We start from the raw sequence: 20,591 nt of genomic DNA, 5'->3' as shown, positions 1-20,591 counted from the left end.
TTTAATATGTTGTCGTGGAGTAGATGGTCACCGCAACATAGCTGAGATTACAATCCCAGATTCAGGATTAGTTAGGTTTTTGAATAGGAGCAAATTAGTAAAACAAAAACGATTTACAAAAAAAAACGAGCAATTGTGACTTGAGTGCGCCACCTCGTGTCTTCTCGAGGACGCTTTACAACCTTCACATGTGACGTACGCCGCAAGGTCAAAGTTGAAACGTTTGGTACGCACATTTTGTGTCCCGGAGCAACTATAGCGGGCGGAGTTCTCTCTTCCGACCAAAGTGTGAAGCTGAAGCAGGAAAAGCGCACACAACAGCCTACCCTGGATTTCAGAACGAGAGTCGGGTCAGAAACGTCAACAATAATGAACACATTCGGTTAGTTCGGTTGACTCTGAATACACGTTTTTCGGGGCTAATTTGACAATAATACGTAAGTTTATACGATTACACGAATGAAAGGTAAAGTGCACGTATGCACTGTAGACTTGCCGGGACAAGACCGTTATTTTATACAAGTATGAGCAGCTATTCTTAATCTTAGGAGGAATATCATAAGAGTACAGCCAGCCTAGCTAGCTAGCTAGCTACTACAGGGCTAGTAGTAAACTATCTAGCAGGGCGACAATGGATGCACTGGAAGTTCTCCTGGATGAGGTGGCTTTGGAGGGGCTGGACGGTATAACCCTCCCGTCTCTCTGGATTCGTCTGGAGTCGAGGAAGCCGCCGTTTGGCCTCAGTCTGGACACTCGCACCAAAGATTTCCTGTGGAAGTCTCTAGCTAGAAACTCCGACGTCAACTTCTACCAGATGCCGAAGGAGAGAGCAGATTTCGTCCTGTTAGACAGGTGATGGTTTTCCCTATCGGTGTCACTACACACATAATCTTAACACTACTGAACAGTGACGATCTAACGGAGTAGCTGTCTACAAATCCCTCAACCGCAAATCGGTTGCAATTCACAAACTATGTAGACACATTTTGGCAGTCTAGCTCATAGATATATATATAAACACTAGATTTCTTACGGTGGAGTCTAGAACGTCTAGTGTTTATATATATATCTATGGTCTAGCTAGTCTGTTTTGGTTGCCCTTCCCGCAGGTTCGCTGACATCGACCCGAACACCGGAATTCAGGTGGCGCAGCAGTTCGACGGGATATCGGACGTGTACCCTGTGCACGTGCTTGTGGACGACCCTTCCGGGGTCCAGGGGTCCTGTTTATACTACCAGGAGAGAAAAGACGTTACTGGAGATGTTAGGACGGCAGACCTCACTCCTAGAATCACCCTGGAGGAGGCGTTTGAGCGGTGGGGGCACCCACACACACACCCTCCTAACCAGGGCCGGTCCTTTCTGTAGGCGACCTAGGCAGCCGCCAAATGTGCTAGGACCGCTACAGCTCCTAACACACACCCCACCCACACACACACACTCCTAACCAGGGCCGGTCCTTTCTGTAGGCGACCTAGGCAGCCGCCAAATGTGCTAGGACCGCTACAGCTCCTAACACACACCCCACACACACACACTCACACTCCTAACACACTCCTAACACACACTCCTGCTCACTCCTCTCTGTTGTGTTGTGTAGGTGGGCCAGGCGGCTGGTGGTGACGGCGGTTCAGCAGGTTAGGTTCAGGACTCTGATTGGTCCCCAGGGCGACCCGGAGCTGCAGCTCTCGGACCACTCCTACTGCATCCTGGAGAGGGTGGGGCGAGGGCGCTGGCAGGGGGAACTGCAGAGAGACCTGCACACCTGCTCCTTCAAGTACACACACACACCTGCTCCTTCAACTACACACACACACACACACACACACACACACACACACACCTGCTCCTTCAACTACACACACACACACACACACACACCTGCTCCTTCAAGACCACACACACACCTGCTCCTTCAACTACACACACACACCTGCTCCTTCAAGTGGGGCTCAGATGGCTGAGTGGTGAGGGAGTTGGGCTTGTAATCAGAAGGTTACCGGATCGATTCCCCGCCATGCCAAATGACGTTGTGTCCTTGGGCAAGGCACTTCACCCTACTTGCCTTGGGGGGAATGTCCCTGTACTTACTGTAAATCGCTCTGGATAAGAGCGTCTGCTAAATGACAAAAAAAAAAAAAGTACACACACACCTGCTCCTTCAACTACACACACACACCTGCTCCTTCAACTACACACACACACACACACACACACACACACCTGCTCCTTCAAGTACACACACACACCTGCTCCTTCAACTACACACACATCCTGCTCCTTCAAGTACACACACACACACCTGCTCCTTCAACTACACACACACACACACACGTATAACTAGCATTGTGTTACTATTAGCTAGCTAACCTACCTTCTTAAAACAAATTTATATAACAAGATAATCCTAACACTGTGCAACAAACTTTGGTCTGATTGAACAAGACTGGTGAACGCTCTCTGACTGCGTGTTGTGATTGGCTCAGGACGGATGCAGGGAAGATGCACTACATGAGGAAGTCTCTGGTCCAGCACGGCCTGATCACCATGGAGACACATGTGACCCGCACCCCCAGCGGACAACAGCAGCAGTCCATCCTGCTGGGGCTCCCTCGCTTCCACGTGGACCGGTACACACACACACACACACACACACACACACACACGGATACACCTGAGCACACACACACGCTTGAATACACATGCACACATGCATACTATCTATTTGAGTATCTTACTATCTCCCCTCCCCACCCTTCTCCCCCCCAGGAGGAGTAAGTATGACATCCTGATGGAGGCCACCTCCAACGCTCTGCTGGACTCCCACGACCACACCTCCTCCCTCATCTCCCTCCGAGACCAGCTGGTGAGACTCCTCCCTCACCTCCTCCCTCATCTCCTCCCTCATCTCCTCCCTCACCTCCTCCCACAAGACCTCCCTCACCTCCTCCCTCATCTCCTCCCTCACCTCCTCCCTCATCTCCTCCCACACCTCCTCCCTCACCTCCTCCCTCACCTCCTCCCTCACCTCCTCCCACACCTCCTCCCTCACCTCCTCCCTCACCTCCTCCCACACCCCCTCCCTCACCTCCCCCCTCACCTCCTCCCTCACCTCCTCCCTCACCTCCTCCCTCACCTCCTCCCTCACCCCCTCCCTCACCTCCCCCCTCACCTCCTCCTCACCTCCTCCCTCACCTCCTCCCTCATCTCCTCCCACACCTCCTCCCTCACCTCCTCCCTCACCTCCTCCCTCACCTCCTCCCACACGACCTCCCTCACCTCCTCCCACACCTCCTCCCTCATCTCCTCCCTCACCTCCTCCCTCACCTCCTCCCACACGACCTCCCTCACCTCCTCCCTCATCTCCTCCCACACCTCCTCCCTCATCTCCTCCCTCACCTCCTCCCACACGACCTCCCTCACCTCCTCCCACACCTCCTCCCTCATCTCCTCCCTCACCTCCTCCCACACGACCTCCCTCACCTCCTCCCTCACCTCCTCCCTCATCTCCTCCCACACCTCCTCCCTCACCTCCTCCCACACGACCTCCCTCCCTCACAAACCAGGCAGCTTCATAGCTGCATCCATGTTAGCACGTCTCGTTTGATGTGGTAATTTCATACACGAGGTATACATCCTCGCTAAAATATCAAGGTGAGTCATCATAGCTTGCGTAGTATAGACCCAGCTCCCAACCCAACTTTGAGAATAGATTAACGGCGATATTTTTTAAATCTATAACAGTCTCACGTTAACACAGCACGTTAACGCCGATAACGGCCCACCACTAAGTGTGTGTGTATATTCCTGTGTTTGTGTTTATATATATATATTGTGTGTGTGTATATTCCTGTGTTTGTGTTTATATATATATATATTGTGTGTGTGTATATTCCTGTGTTTGTGTTTATATATATATATTGTGTGTGTGCAGCGTGTGAATGACAGGACCTTCAAGCGTGTGTCCCAGTATATGATGGCCTCCAAGCTGGTGCAGCTGGTGAAAGTTCCCCTGCAGGAGACTGACCCCTCTGCTGGGCCCTGTCTCACCACCAGAGGTACACACTGCCTCACCTGTCTCACCACCAGAGGTACACACTGCCTCACCTGTCTCACCACCAGAGGTACACACTGCCTCACCTGTCTCACCACCAGAGGTACACACTGCCTCACCTGTCTCACCACCAGAGGTACACACTGCCTCACCTGTCTCACCACCAGAGGTACACACTGCCTCACCTGTCTCACCACCAGAGGTACACACTGCCTCACCTGTCTCACCACCAGAGGTACACTCTGCATCACCTGTCTCACCACCAGAGGTACACACTGCCTCACCTGTCTCACCACCAGAGGTACACACTGCTACCGTCTGTCTGGGGGGGATCGTGTGTGTGTGTGTGTATTGTATATCATGTGGGTGTGTATTGTATATCATGTGGGTGTGTGTGTGTGTGTTCAGGCTCCCGGTCCATGGTGCGAGGTCTGAAGCTGTTGTGTGTGTGTGTGTTCAGGCTCCCGGTCGATGGTGCGAGGTCTGAAGCTGTTGTGTGTGTGTGTTCAGGCTCCCGGTCGATGGTGCGAGGTCTGAAGCTGTTGAAACCCTACGTGAGGAAGGAGGTCCTCGTTGAGGAGGATGATGATGACGATGATGAAGATGGAACAGGAAACAGGAAGAGCCTCCCCTCCAAGGGGCGGGTCATGGAGTCTGACCTCATCTCCCAGGCCTATGGGATTGGTGTGTTGGTTTTTGCCCTCCTCTCATTTGTTGGTCAGAGATGAAAGTGGGTTGATGAAGATGCCTGCTCATTTTCTCTCTGCCTGTGTGTTTCTATCTTGTCCTGTGATTGGTTGTGTAAACATGTCTGTCCTGTGATTGGTTGTATAATCATGTCTGTTCTGTTATTGGTATGTGATTTGTGTCTGTTATGTGATTGACTACTGCAGTGCTGTCCAGCGGAACCAAAGGGCTTTCCCAGAGTGCCTTGCGTTCCAGGATGGGGGTGGGTCAGCTGGAGTCTCGCATGATCTGCCGTCTGCTGCAGAGAAACAACGTCATCCAGGTGTGTGTGCACTCCTGTCTGTTTATATAGATATTTATATAAATGTAAAAGTGTGTATAAATGTGTGTGTATATGTGTGTGTGTGTGTGTCCAGGGCTTCATGGAAGATGAGGGTCGTCAACGCACCACCAAGTACATCAGCCACCGCTACGTCAGCCAATCCCACCTCCTGCAGCAGTTCACCCAGGAGGAGGAGCGGAACGAGAAGCTGCTCTCCTCTGGGGCCCCTAAACCTGCCTCTTGGAAGAAAGGGGCCCCCAAACCTGCCTCTGGGAAGAGAGCAGCCCCCAAACCTGCCTCTGGGAGGAAAGGGGCCCCCAAACCTGCCTCTGGAAAGAGAGGGGCCCCAAAAACTGTCTCTGAACTGCAAGAGCCCCCCAAAAGTCCCTCTTTGGAGGGTGTGGCCCCTAAACCTGCTTCTGCGGAGGGCAGGGCCCTTAAACCTGCTTCTGGGGAGGGCATGGCCACACGACCCCGGACCATGGGGACCAGGGGAACATCCAAAACAGCGCCCTCAAGAGAGGCCTCACCCACAACCCCCCCGGCTGCAGATACACCAATCAGCTGCGAGGACGAGGGGCGAGATGGAGAGGCTGGTGGGAAGGAGGGAGCAGGAGAGAAGAAGAAGAGGGGGATGTGGAGAGAAGGGCTTCCTTCTCTCCTGAAGCAAACGACCCTGAGCTTCCCAGTCTCTCAGTCCTCTCCTGCTAAGAGTGAGGATGGACACTGCAAACTAAATACTACACACTAAATATAATAAACTACGTTCTACATACTAGATACTACAGACTAAATCTCCCACACTACTGATACTACTGATGTGTGGTGGAGAGAGATGATTATTGACCTGATTTCCTGCTTCATCTGTTTATCAGGTAATGCCCCACCCCCCTCCACAGCCTCAGCCAGTAAGGTTCCAGAGGCGGAGTCTCTGCCCAGTGCTGGAGAGGAGGGGGAGGGGCCTGCACCTCCCAGTCTGTCATTGGACGAGATGTTGGGTGGCACCATGGAAACCGACCAACCACAACACAGCATCACTTTCATGGAGGACGACCCCAGCCTGAAGGTGTCTGAAGGTGTAAGTCGTCACGGCGATCCAGTGGCCCATCCTCCACACACACACTCACCCAAACATGAGGCAGGATTCAACAGACTTCTAACTGTCCTCTCCCTCTCTGTTACATCATTGGCTCCCTCCTTCCTCCCCCTGGTCTCTGATTGGTCCCCAGCCCCCCACTGCTGGTCTGTGGGGGCGGGTGGGCAGGCGCATGCAGCGCCACCACCAGACCTACCGCCTCCTGAGGAGGAAGAACATGATCATCGAGTGCGTCCGCAGCCTGCGCGTGGTCGAGGGGCTCTTCACGTGAGCACTTCCTGCTTCCTTGTACCAAAGACTCATGGGATTTGTAGTTTAAAATGGGAACGTTGGCAGGGTGACCTCCAGTGCTGGATAACATGTTTCCCTTTCCTCTGTCCCCCCCCTCCCAGGCTGCAGAGGATGATCCGGGAGGCGGAGGTGCTGGAGGGGGTCAAGACCAGGTGCTGTAAGAAGACCATCGCCCGTCTGATCCACAATCTGAGCAGGGAGGGCATGCTGAAGATGTTCACTACCACCATCATCCAGGATGGCCTCAGCAAGAAGGTACACACACACAGGGACACACACAGGGACACACACACACACACACACACACACACACACAGGTAAATGAACAAGCATGCATTCAAGACTCATTTCCTCTCCACAGGTGGACTTGATAGTCCATCCCTCCATCTGTCAGACTGACCCCATAGTGAAGAGTGCCATAGAGCAGGTCCGCTTCCGCCTGTCCAGCTCCTACACAGCTGCTCGGTAGGAGGGGGAGAAGGAGGGGGAGAAGGAGAAGGAGAGGGTGGGGTAAAAAACACAGGATGGATATAAAGGGGTTTCTGTGTTCTAGCTGAATGATTGTTCTCTTGATTTTCTATTCTTTTTCCCTCCCTGCCTCCCTCCCTCCCTCTCAGGGCTCAGGCAGAGGAGGGAGGGAAGGAGGGGGGGAGGGGGAAGGAGCGAGGGAGCGAGGAGGAGGGGGGGAGAGAGGAGAAGGTGAACAAAGGAAAGAGAACAAAGAAGTTTCAGAAGAGTAGGGAGGAGATGGACAAGTACAAACCCACTACCGGTACGTATGCGTGTGGTGTGTGTGTATGCGTGTGTTGGGGAGTTAAAAGCCACCTCTTATGGGTAGTTAAGAATACTCAGGTTAATCGTTAATATCATCACAAACTACTAATCTCTTTCTCTCCTCCCCCCCCTCCTCCCTCCCCCATAGTTAAGGGGCTCAGCAGGTGTCTGGGGTACCAGCCGAAAATGCATCGTCTGCGTCTGGTCCACACCTTCCTGTGGTATGTCATTTACGGACACCCCCTCCGCCAGGCACCAGCCAATCCCCTCCCTGGCCCCGCCCACACACCAGCCAGTCCCCTCGCTGGCCCCGCCCACGCGCCAGACAGTCCCCTCGCTGGCCCCGCCCATGAGCCAGACAGTCCCCTCGCTGGCCCCGCCCATGAGCCAGACAGTCCCCTCGCTGGCCCCGCCCACGCGCCAGCCAATCCCCTCACTGGTCCCGCCCACTTGCCAGACAGTCCCCTTGCTAGTCCTCTCGCTGGTCCCGCCCACGCCCAGCCGGTCACAGAGCCCGCCCCCACCTGCCAGCAGGAAGTGAGGTTGCCTGTGGAGAAGGAAGGGGCAGAGTTTCTGGACTCGTCGGAGCTCGGACACTTTGACGCCCATGTGAAAGGTGAGAGGTCACGCTGTGGCTGCCGCGACAAGTGTAGTGTGTAGTGAGAGTATATAACGTGTGTGTGTGTATAGTGAGAGTGTATAATGTGAGTGTGTACTTTGTGTCCCCAGTGTATAGTGAGGAGATGACCTGGAGGAGGTTCGTCCCTCCCTCTCCGCTCCATCAGGAGTTTGGTCCAGGCTGGGCCCTGTCCTCCGACACCCTGCTCTGCCTGCCTCTCTCCATCTTCACCCAGATCATCCAGATCAACTTCACGGTACACACTCACACACACACATGCATACATTCATAATTGTGTGTGTATATTGTGTGTGTGCATTATATATGTGTGTGTGTGTGTCTCCAGATAGAAGGCTTGGACGCCTATTTGAGCGACCCAGAGAAGCAGCACTATCTCATCAGGTTCCTGCCCTCCAGGATTCAGAGACAGCTGCTGTTCAAGCGGTACACACACACACACACAGTACATACACACACACAGTACACACCCACACAGTACACACCCACACACACATCTCAGTCCATATCTCAGCCAGTGAGGTGTCTGTGTGTGTTTCAGGAAGTACATCTTCAGCTTCCATGAGAGTATGCAGAGGTTGGTCTACATGGGCTTGCTTCAGTTCAGCCCCACAGAGAAGTTCCAGGACAAGGACCAGGTACACCTACACCTACCTGTCTGATCTATACACCTACACCTAGCTGTCTGCTCTATACACCTACACCGAGCTGTCTGCTCTATACACCTACACCTAGCTGTCTGCTCTATACACCTACCTGTCTGCTCTATACACCTACCTGTCTGCTCTATACACCTACACCTAGCTGTCTGCTCTATACACCTACCTGTCTGCTCTATACACCTACCTGTCTGCTCTATACACCTACCTGTCTGCTCTATACACCTACACCTAGCTGTCTGCTCTATACACCTACCTGTCTGCTCTATACACCTACACCTAGCTGTCTGCTCTATACACCTACACCTAGCTGTCTGCTCTATACACCTACCTGTCTGCTCTATACACCTACACCTAGCTGTCTGCTCTATACACCTACCTGTCTGCTCTATACACCTACACCTAGCTGTCTGCTCTATACACCTACATCTACCTGTCTGCTCTATACACCTACACCTAGCTGTCTGCTCTATACATCTACCTGTCTGCTCTATACACCTACACATAGCTGTCTGCTCTATACACCTACCTGTCTGGTCTATACACCTACACCTACCTGTCTGCTCTATACACCTACCTGTCTGGTCTATACACCTACACCTACCTGTCTGCTCTATACACCTACCTGTCTGCTCTATACACCTACCTGTCTGCTCTATACACCTACACCTACCTGTCTTCTCTATTCACATACACCTACCTGTCTGCTCTATTCAACTACACCTACCTGTCTGCTCTATACATCTACCTGTCTGCGCTATACACCAACCTGTCTGCTCTATACACCTACACCTACCTGTCTGCTCTATACATCTACCTGTCTGCTCTATACACCTACCTGTCTGCTCTATACACCTACACCTAGCTGTCTGCTCTATACATCTACCTGTCTGCTCTATACACCTACCTGTCTGCTCTATACACCTACACCTACCTGTCTGCTCTATACATCTACCTGTCTGCTCTATACACCTACTTGTCTGCTCTATACACCTACACCTACCTGTCTGCTCTATACACCTACCTGTCTGCTCTATACACCTACCTGTCTGCTCTATACACCTACACCTACCTGTCTAATCTATACACCTACCTGTCTGCTCTATACACCTACACCTACCTGTCTAATCTATACACCTACCTGTCTGTTCTATACACCTACACCTACCTGTCTGCTCTATACACCTACCTGTCTGGTCTATACACCTACACCTACCTGTCTGCTCTATACACCTACCTGTCTGCTCTATACACCTACCTGTCTGCTCTATACACCTACACCTACCTGTCTGCTCTATACACCTACCTGTCTGGTCTATACACCTACACCTACCTGTCTGCTCTATACACCTACCTGTCTGCTCTATACACCTACCTGTCTGCTCTATACACCTACACCTACCTGTCTGCTCTATTCACATACACCTACCTGTCTGCTCTATTCAACTACACCTACCTGTCTGCTCTATACATCTACCTGTCTGCTCTATACACCTACCTGTCTGCTCTATACACCTACACCTACCTGTCTGCTCTATACATCTACCTGTCTGCTCTATACACCTACCTGTCTGCTCTATACACCTACACCTAGTTGTCTGCTCTATACACCTACCTGTCTGCTCTATACACCTACCTGTCTGCTCTATACACCTACACCTAGCTGTCTGCTCTATACACCTACATCTACCTGTCTGCTCTATACACCTACACCTAGCTGTCTGCTCTATACATCTACCTGTCTGCTCTATACACCTACACCTAGCTGTCTGCTCTATACACCTACCTGTCTGCTCTATACACCTACACCTACCTGTCTGCTCTATTCACATACACCTACCTGTCTGCTCTATTCAACTACACCTAGCTGTCTGCTCTATACATCTACCTGTCTGCTCTATACACCTACCTGTCTGCTCTATACACCTACACCTACCTGTCTGCTCTATACATCTACCTGTCTGCTCTATACACCTACCTGTCTGCTCTATACACCTACACCTAGTTGTCTGCTCTATACACCTACCTGTCTGCTCTATACACCTACCTGTCTGCTCTATACACCTACACCTAGCTGTCTGCTCTATACACCTACATCTACCTGTCTGCTCTATACACCTACACCTAGCTGTCTGCTCTATACATCTACCTGTCTGCTCTATACACCTACACCTAGCTGTCTGCTCTATACACCTACCTGTCTGGTCTATACACCTACACCTACCTGTCTGCTCTATACACCTACCTGTCTGGTCTATACACCTACACCTACCTGTCTGCTCTATACACCTACCTGTCTGCTCTATACACCTACACCTACCTGTCTGCTCTATTCACATACACCTACCTGTCTGCTCTATTCAACTACACCTACCTGTCTGCTCTATACATCTACCTGTCTGCTCTATACACCTACCTGTCTGCTCTATACACCTACACCTACCTGTCTGCTCTATACATCTACCTGTCTGCTCTATACACCTACCTGTCTGCTCTATACACCTACACCTACCTGTCTGCTCTATACATCTGCCTGTCTGCTCTATACACCTACTTGTCTGCTCTATACACCTACACCTACCTGTCTGCTCTATACACCTACCTGTCTGCTCTATACACCTACCTGTCTGCTCTATACACCTACACCTACCTGTCTAATCTATACACCTACCTGTCTGCTCTATACACCTACACCTACCTGTCTAATCTATACACCTACCTGTCTGCTCTATACACCTACCTGTCTGCTCTATACACCTACACCTACCTGTCTGCTCTATTCACATACACCTACCTGTCTGCTCTATTCAACTACACCTACCTGTCTGCTCTATACATCTACCTGTCTGCTCTATACACCTACCTGTCTGCTCTATACACCTACACCTACCTGTCTGCTCTATACATCTACCTGTCTGCTCTATACACCTACCTGTCTGCTCTATACACCTACACCTACCTGTCTGCTCTATACATCTACCTGTCTGCTCTATACACCTACCTGTCTGCTCTATACACCTACACCTAGCTGTCTGCTCTATACATCTACCTGTCTGCTCTATACACCTACCTGTCTGCTCTATACACCTACACCTACCTGTCTGCTCTATACATCTACCTGTCTGCTCTATACACCTACTTGTCTGCTCTATACACCTACACCTACCTGTCTGCTCTATCACCTACCTGTCTGCTCTATACACCTACCTGTCTGCTCTATACACCTACACCTACCTGTTTGCTCTATACACCTACCTGTCTGCTCTATACACCTACACCTACCTGTCTGCTTTATACACCTACCTGTCTGCTCTATACACCTACACCTACCTGTCTAATCTATACACCTACCTGTCTGCTCTATACACCTACACCTACCTGTCTAATCTATACACCTACCTGTCTGCTCTATACACCTACACCTACCTGTCTAATCTATACACCTACCTGTCTGCTCTATACACCTACACCTACCTGTCTAATCTATACACCTACCTGTCTGCTCTATACACCTACACCTACCTGTCTAATCTATACACCTACCTGTCTGCTCTATACACCTACACCTACCTGTCTAATCTATACACCTACCTGTCTGCTCTATACACCTACACCTACCTGTCTAATCTATACACCTACCTGTCTGCTCTATACACCTACACCTACCTGTCTGCTCTATACACCTACCTGTCTGCTCTATACACCTACACCTACCTGTCTAATCTATACACCTACCTGTCTGCTCTATACACCTACACCTACCTGTCTAATCTATACACCTACCTGTCTGCTCTATACACCTACACCTACCTGTCTAATCTATACACCTACCTGTCTGCTCTATACACCTACACCTACCTGTCTAATCTATACACCTACCTGTCTGCTCTATACACCTACACCTACCTGTCTGCTCTATACACCTACCTGTCTGCTCTATACACCTACACCTACCTGTCTAATCTATACACTTACCTGTCTGCTCTATACACCTACACCTACCTGTCTAATCTATACACCTACCTGTCTGCTCTATACACCTACACCTACCTGTCTAATCTATACACCTACCTGTCTGCTCTATACACCTACACCTACCTGTCTACTCTATACACCTACCTGTCTGCTCTATACACCTACACCTACCTGTCTAATCTATACACCTACCTGTCTGCTCTATACACCTACACCTACCTGTCTGCTCTATACACCTACCTGTCTGCTCTATACACCTACCTGTCTGCTCTATACACCTACACCTAGCTGTCTGCTCTATACACCTACCTGTCTGCTCTATACACCTACACCTACTGGACTGTTGTACCTCTGCTCTCCTCCAGGTGTTTCTGTATCTGAAGCGTAATGCTGTCATCGTTGACACCAGCTCCTGCGAGCCTCACTATTCGCTGGCCAGCCCGGTGCCAGGGCGACCGTTTGAGAGGCGGAACTACTGCTTCCTCACGGCCGACGATGTTGACAACTACTGGTTTGACCTGCTGTGTGTCTGCCTCAACACTCCGCTAGGTACACACACACACACACACACAGGTACCCAGGGGTCAGTTGTCTCCACCTCCAGGTGTGGTTGTGTGTGTTCACCTCCGGTGTGTGTGTGTGTGTTTATTTCAGGTGTCATCCGACCAAAACGTGTATCCGAGAAATCCATGAGCTGTCAGGAGGAGGAGCCAGCAGTTACCACGGATACCACAGAACCCTCTGAGGTTCCATGGACACCAAAACGCAACGAGTACCAGAGACTGTTATACACACTCAGGTACACACAGACACACATACACCTGTTATACACATGTATACCTGCTGTAAACACACACAAGTGGCCTGGACTCTGAAGTGTGTGTGTGTGTTTATACGTGTGTGAGCAGGGGCAGCAGGGAGGTGTGTGATGAGGCCCTGGTCCCAGGGGACGGCCGGGGGGCTGGGGGGCTGGACTCTGACTTCTACAGCCACCTGAAACGCAACTGGATCTGGACCAACCAGCTGCTGGACAGGAAGAGGGTACACACACACACACACACACCACACCACACCACACACAAACATCAAATGTATTACAGAATGTGTTCTTCAGTTTTCGCTCACTTAACGGTGTGTGTGTGTGTGTGAGATAGAACAATGCCTGTGAGGTCAGCAGCACCATCAGATTGAAGAGTCTCCTCAACAAACAGTCTTTCAGCTGGGCTGCCAGGGCGGGTGAGTTACTGTGTGTGTGTGTGGTGAGTTACTGTGTGTGTGTGTGTGTGTGTGTGTGTGTGTGTGTGTGTGTGTGTGGTGAGTTACTGTGTGTGTGTGTGTGTGTGTGTGTGTGTGTGTGTGTGTGTGTGTGGTGAGTTACTGTGTGTGTGTGTGTGTGGTGAGTTACTGTGTGTGTGTGTGTGGTGAGTTACTGTGTGTGTGTGTGTGGTGAGTTACTGTGTGTGTGTGGTGAGTTACTGTGTGTGTGTGGTGAGTTACTGTGTGTGTGTGTGGTGAGTTATTATGTGTGTGTTGAGGTACTGTGTGTGTGGTGAGTTACCGTGGCTGTGTATTGATGTGGGTGTGTTAGTCTATGTATTAATGCCTGTGTGTGTGGGTGTTCCAGGTTCGACCTTCCCAGGCTCTCTGACCAATAAGCAGAGCTTGATATCCCTATTGGAGGAGAAGGTGACAGTTGCCATGGAGCCAGCCAGTAGGAACCAGCAGGTGAGAGGCGGAAAGAAGAGGGAGCGGAAACGACCAATCCGGAAGCAGGTCGCCAAGGTCCCGGCCAAGATTAAGAAAGGTGAGTTTTATTGACACACCCACCAATCGCAGTTGTAGTGGTGTGATGGTTGTGTATGGATTATGTTTACATTTAGTCATTTAGCAGACGCTCTTATCCAGAGCGACTTACAGTAAGTACAGGTACATTCCCCCGAGGCAAGTGCCTTGCCCAAGGACACAACGTCAAATTGCATGGCCAGGAATCAAACCGGCAACTTTCTGATTACTAGCCTGATTCCCTAACCGCTCAGCCACCTGACTTATTTGTGTGTGTGTATTGTGTGCGTGTGTGTATGGTGTGTGTGAATTGTGTGCGTGTGTGTGTATGGTGTGTGTATTGTGTGCGTGTGTGTGTATGATCTGTGTATTGTGTGTGTGTGTATGCGTATGGTGTGTGTGTGTGTGTGTGCGTGGTGTGTGTGTGTGTGTGTGTGTGTAGTGGTGGTGCGCAGGCCGGCCCATGACGAGGCAGACCGCAGGGCTCTGAAGAGGATGACACGGCGCAGGGTGGTGTGGACGCTCAGAGAGGACTCCTTCCTCATGCTGTGTAGCGTGGCCTCTCGCCTGCTCAACAGACAGGTACACACACACACACACACACAGACAGAATAATCACTTCTATATGAGCTTTGAATTGACCAGTTGTGTGTGTAGCTGCGGCGGCCCTTTGTGCCGTACTGTGAGGTGAGGGACCTGCTGCATGCTGACCTGTCTGAGGCTCTGGATAAGACCTCCGTCGCCATCGCCCGCCGCACACGCTACATCATGAAGAACCCTCACACACACCTCAACTACAGGTACACACACACCTCAACTACAGGCACACACACACCTCAACTACAGGCACACACACTCCCCAGTCTCCCAGTAACCTTGGGTGTGTGTGTGTGTAGGATCTGTCTGGCGGAGGTCTCTCAGGACAGCTGTCTGATGGACACTCTAGACAGGCAGAAGCCCAGGAACCCTAATGATGCCATGGTATGGGGCTGTTTGTGGACCTGGAGTTAGCTGGGTCAAAGAGGGATTAGTGTACCTACTACAGCTCATGTTCTGCATCTAACTCAAGTTTTGCAAACGTGTGTGTGTGTCTCTGTGCGTGTGTTTCTGTGTGTGTGTGTGTTCCAGGAGTGTGCTAATGCGTTTAGACAGCTGGTGGTGATGCTGAGGCAGAAGTTCAGCTCTGCTGCAGTGACTCAATCACACACCATCCCCAACTCCAAACAAGCGCTGTTCTCAAGGTACACACACACTCCCAGGCTGTACTGTCAGTATGTATGCACACGAATGGAAGTAAATTGTGTGTGTGTGACTGTGTTGCAGGTTTAAGGTGCTTATCATAGACCAGGGCAAAGAGAGGGTCCTTAGAGACAACCTCAACTGGTGAGAAACACACACACACACACACACAGATGGCCTGGAGACGATAAACACATTGACACCTGGCTTATATATAACATGAATGTTTGGTCTGGGAATGTGCTGTGTGTGTGTGGGTGTGTGTGTGTGTCAGTGTTGAGGACATCCACTCCCTGGTGTTGAACAACCTGATCCAGAGCACTCTGGTCATGTCCAACACCCAGATGAAGAGCTGCAGATCCTTCCAGGTACTCACACACACACACACACACGCTGGCGCACACACACCTCCAAACCCCCTGTTCACCCCCCCCCAGACGTTCCACATGTACAGCAGGTACGGTCAGGAGCTGCTGTGCCAGGCCTTCCTCTGCTGCAGGAAGAACGGCCTGGTGAACCGGCGCCGTATCAACCAGCAGGGGGGGCCCAAGAAGAACCGTGCCCTGCCCATCCTGCCCATGTCCTACCAGCTGTCCCAGACCTACTACAGGTTAGTTACCCTCCTACCAGCTGTCCCAGACCTACTACAGGTTAGTTACCCTCCTACCAGCTGTCCCAGACCTACTACAGGTTAGTTACCCTCCTACCAGCTGTCCCAGACCTACTACAGGTTAGTTACCCTCCTACCAGCTGTCCCAGACCTACTACAGGTTAGTTACCCTCCTACCAGCTGTCCCAGACCTACTACAGGTTAGTTACCCTCCTACCAGCTGTCCCAGACCTACTACAGGTTAGTTACCCTATCTCAAACTACCCCTACCTACCTCAAAGTACTCCTCTACAACGCTCCTGGGTTCTAAGGTGTTCCTGGGTTCTAAGGTGTTCCTGGGTTCTAAGGTGTTCCTGGGTTCTAAGGTGTTCCTGGGTTCTAAGGTGTTCCTCTTTGCAGGTGTTTCGCCTGGCGTTTCCCTGCAACGCTGTGCAGCGAGGCCTTCCAGTTCCTGGAAGCCCTCAGAGAAAACAAGACAACTGACCACCAACCAATGACATCGTTCCACAACAAGACGGTGGACAGGGGGAGTGGTGAGAGACTGGAGGAAGAGGAGAGGATGGAAGAGGAGAGAGACCAGGGAGGGACTGAGAGACAATGCAAGGTGAAGGGAGGAGGACGAGGAGGAGGAGGAGGAGGACGAGGAGGAGGAGGAGGAGGAGGAGGAGGAGGAGGAGGAGGAGGAGGAGGAGGAGGAGGAGGAGGAGGAGGAGGAGAGGGGGGATGAAAACACAGAGCCAGAAGCACCCAACGACTCGGAGACCTCCAGAGACGACCCTCCTCCCCAGCCCTCCCTGCCCCAGACGGAGCTGCCTGTCCTGGGCCAGGCACCTGCCACTGGCCCCCTGGAGTCCCTGGAGCCTCCGGATGAAGAGGGCATGCTGCAGTTCCCTGCGGGGGCAGCGGGGGGCGCCGTGCTGGCCTGCCTCAGCCTCATGACCCTGGGCATGCTCAGTGTGTCTGTGGGGATTCCCAAACACATCGTTGTGGTCGACTCCAGTCTGGTGGACACAGACTCAGTGAAGAGGAGGTGGGGCACACACACACACACACACTCTCAGATACAGTTTCATTATTTTAGTAAGTGTTATTGAGTATCACCTGGTCCCCCCCCCTCCTCCCATCCCCCTCTCCTTCCTCCCCCGCCCCCTCCCCTCTACACCCCCATCCTCTCCTCCCCCAGCATGGCAGCGCTGGAGCAGGAGGAGGAGGAGGAGGGGGGGGAGGGGGGAGGCAGACGTGGAGGTTCCCAGGCTGAGCATGCTCAGTTGCGTCCCAGCTCTCACACTGGCCTGCTGCTGCTGCGGGGGTGCTGGCCGGCCGCTGGCATCAACCTCCGGCAGCTCAGCAACAACGACAGTGTGGTGGTGGAGAGCTGCAGCGTGAAGCTGAAGCTACGCAGCCAGCCTGCACACACGCTGTTCACACCAGGTACACACACACTGCACACTGCACACACGCCGTTCACACCAGGTACACACACACACACACACACACACACACACACACACTGCACACACCAGGTACACACACACTGCACACACATCGTTCACACCAGGTACACACACACACGCTGTTCACACCAGGTACACACACACTGCACACTGCACACACGCCGTTCACACCAGGTACACACACACACACACTGCACACACGCTGTTTACACCAGGTACACACACACTGCACACTGCACACACGCCGTTCACACCAGGTACACACACACACACACACACACACTGCACACACCAGGTACACACACACTGCACACTGCACACACGCCGTTCACACCAGGTACACACACACACACACTGCACACACCAGGTACACACACACTGCACACTGCACAAACATCGTTCACACCAGGTACACACACACACGCTGTTCACACCAGGTACACACACACTGCACACATGCTGTTCACACCAGGTACACACACACACATGAACCCATGTTGTGATTGGTTGCTTGTCTCTCCCTTCCCCTGTAGACTCCTCCCCACAAGGACCCTCTCTGCTGCCTCCCTTCCTCACCCGTCCTGTCCAGCTCCCCTCCTCCCCCCCCCTCTCCTCCCTCCCTGAGAGCTACACCCCCCAGGACCTGGCAGCCAATCAAGAGCTGCTCAAGGCTCTGCAGGAGGCGGGGCCATACGGAGTGGAGGGGCGGGACTTCCTGATGGCGTTCGCACACCTGCAGGAACCCAGGGACGGACGCACACACACACTACAGCAGTACATACAGGTACACACACACACACTACAGCAGTACCTACAGGTACACACACACACTACAGGTACACACACTACAGCAGTACATACAGGTAAACACACACACTACAGCAGTACATACAGGTAAACACACACACACTACAGCAGTACATACAGGTAAACACACACACACTACAGGTACACACACTACAGCAGTACATACAGGTACACACACACACACACACACTACAGCAGTACATACAGGTACACACACAGGTACCCTCTCCCATTCACTCCCCTCAGCTTATTCTTTGTGTGCATCCTTCCTCCTCCTCCTCCTCTGATTGGTGCAGGACCTGCAGGAGGCGGGGCAGATGTTGCAGTTGGGCGGGGCTTCGATGCGGCTGGTCCTACTGGCCCATGCTGAACCCTGGCTACTGACCACCACCCAGAGAAGCCGGCCGGACCAGGACCAAGACCAGGCCCAGGACCAGGGATCGCAGCTTGGGGAGAGAGGCAGGAAGAGGAGCCTGGAGGACAGAGAGGACCAGGGGCCACCTGGGAAGAAAGTGGCCAGGGAGGGAGAGGGGAAAGAGGGGAGAGACATAGGGGAGGATGGAGACAGGATGGAGGGAGAGGGGGGGGAGCAGAATTGTGGAGAGGAGAGAGAGAGGGAGACGGGAGGGATGGAGAGAGAGGAAGACCAAGGAGGAGAGGAAGAGTTGGAGAGGAGAGAGGAAGGAGAGAGGGTTTGCAAATCATCATGCTCTTCAACCTCCAGTCTGACCAATCAGAGAGCTGCAGCAGAGGATGATGGGTAAGGTCAAAGGTCACTTGACTGGCCAATCAGAGCGCTTCACTGCTGATCAACTACCAGATTAGTTCCAGTCACTGATATTAAACCCTTTTTGTCCTCTCCCCTCCACCTCTCTCCATCCACCTCTCTCCCTCCCCTCTACCACTGTCCACCTCTCTCCCCTCCCTCTTCGTCCATCTCTCTCTCCCCTCCCTCCCTCTCTCCATCCATCTCCCTCCCTCCCCTCCACCTCTCCCTCCACCTCTCTCCCTCTCTCCATCCATCCACCTCTCTGTCCCTCCCCTCCCCACCAGCAGGGGTGTGTGTGAGGAGGTGAGGTATGTGTCTCGACCCTGGAGGATGGTGGATGGGGGTCTGAACCGGCCCACCCTGAAGGGCATGCTGGAGGCAGTGCTCTACCACATCATGACCCAGCCCGGCCTATCACAGCGCAGCTTACTGGAGCACTACCGACACGTCCTCCAACCTGTGGTGGTGTTGGACCTGGTGCAGGTGACACACACACACACAATATACAAACATATATATACACACACATGCAACCATATACACATGGGCACACATTAGATAGCACACATTAGATAGCACACATTAGATAGCACACATTAGATAGCACACATTAGATAGCACACATTAGATAGCACACATTCTAACTCAGGATCTCCTCTCCTCCAGACCCTGGTGTCTCTGGGCTGTGTGAGGAGGAGGTTCCTGGCCAGCAGGCCCCGCCCCTCTCTGTTCTCCCGGCCGTGCCCTGGTGGGGGGGAGGGGGTGAGGAAGGAGGGGGGCTGGGGGGACGAGGAGGGAGAGTTCTATGAGGCGTCGGTGGACGGTTGTCTACGTCTGGGCCAGCTGTTCCCCAGAGAGAGCAACTGGAACCAGTGTGCTACCTTATCCCAGCTGGGCCTCAGGTAGACACGCTATCGGCTGAGACCAACACAGGAGGATTTCTTATTGGCTGAGAGACGGACCCTGACCCAGGAAGGCTTCTGATTGGCGGTGTTATTCTTGAGTTAACTTAATATTTCTCATTATTTGTAATGGTTCAGATGTTTTTTATAAGACAAGGAAGTCTTCAGAAAGATGTTTTCATCATATGTTGTCAATGTTTACAGTGGTTAAATATTAAAGTTTGAACAAAAGAATTAGCGTGTCTGATTGGCTGTGTTCTTTGGTGGCAGTCCAACTAGGGCTGGGGGCCATGCCCTCAGAACTCCATCACCTGGCAACCAACAACAGTGTAACAAGTGTAACAACATAAGTTGTTCTGCCCTGAATGTTTTGTGTAACAAATTCTAAGTTTACGAATACTTTTATTTTGGTACTGTTATGCAGAAGATATTTTGACTTTTGTTACATAAAGTAATAGAATGAAACTGTCAACTCAAATTAACGACAGAAGTTCCAGGTGTTGAAACGTGTGGTTGTCAGAGCGTCGACCGGA

General features: G+C 52.0%; 1 protein-coding gene across 1 annotated transcript; it reads left to right on the top strand.

The window, feature by feature from the left end:
* Window positions 1–236: 236 nt before the first annotated feature.
* LOC124481990 (general transcription factor 3C polypeptide 1-like) lies at window positions 237–20,292 on the top strand. The gene is made up of 38 exons (XM_047042311.1): window positions 237–852; window positions 1,110–1,316; window positions 1,601–1,777; window positions 2,487–2,630; window positions 2,770–2,866; window positions 3,935–4,058; window positions 4,565–4,738; window positions 4,948–5,063; window positions 5,158–5,776; window positions 5,939–6,141; window positions 6,293–6,426; window positions 6,552–6,705; window positions 6,812–6,915; window positions 7,068–7,222; window positions 7,373–7,840; window positions 7,954–8,099; window positions 8,190–8,287; window positions 8,403–8,499; window positions 12,861–13,044; window positions 13,150–13,294; window positions 13,404–13,536; window positions 13,650–13,731; window positions 14,120–14,299; window positions 14,720–14,859; window positions 14,935–15,077; window positions 15,174–15,258; window positions 15,406–15,518; window positions 15,601–15,660; window positions 15,791–15,884; window positions 15,954–16,126; window positions 16,526–16,730; window positions 16,813–17,156; window positions 17,310–17,557; window positions 18,114–18,364; window positions 18,684–18,971; window positions 19,008–19,147; window positions 19,441–19,639; window positions 19,823–20,292. The coding sequence occupies exons 1-38, from the start codon at window positions 632–634 to the stop codon at window positions 20,060–20,062; spliced, it is 6,885 nt and encodes a 2,294-aa protein (XP_046898267.1). The 5' UTR covers window positions 237–631; the 3' UTR covers window positions 20,063–20,292.
* The last annotated feature ends 299 nt before the right edge of the window (window positions 20,293–20,591 follow it).

The sequence above is a fragment of the Hypomesus transpacificus genome, chromosome 19 (genome assembly GCF_021917145.1).
Source record: "Hypomesus transpacificus isolate Combined female chromosome 19, fHypTra1, whole genome shotgun sequence".
NCBI lineage: Eukaryota > Metazoa > Chordata > Actinopteri > Osmeriformes > Osmeridae > Hypomesus > Hypomesus transpacificus.
Note: the sequence above shows the minus strand (reverse complement) of the source record. Positions and strands in the feature narration are given on the sequence as shown.

Bases quoted from the DNA above. Each gene is read 5' to 3' on its own strand.
- LOC124481990 (XM_047042311.1), top strand. From the start codon at position 632: ATGGATGCACTGGAAGTTCTCCTGGATGAGGTGGCTTTGGAGGGGCTG. The intron at 2,867-3,934 runs GTGAGACTCCTC...GTGTGTGTGCAG, and splicing joins TCTCCCTCCGAGACCAGCTG to CGTGTGAATGACAGGACCTT. The intron at 5,064-5,157 runs GTGTGTGTGCAC...GTGTGTGTCCAG, and splicing joins AGAGAAACAACGTCATCCAG to GGCTTCATGGAAGATGAGGG.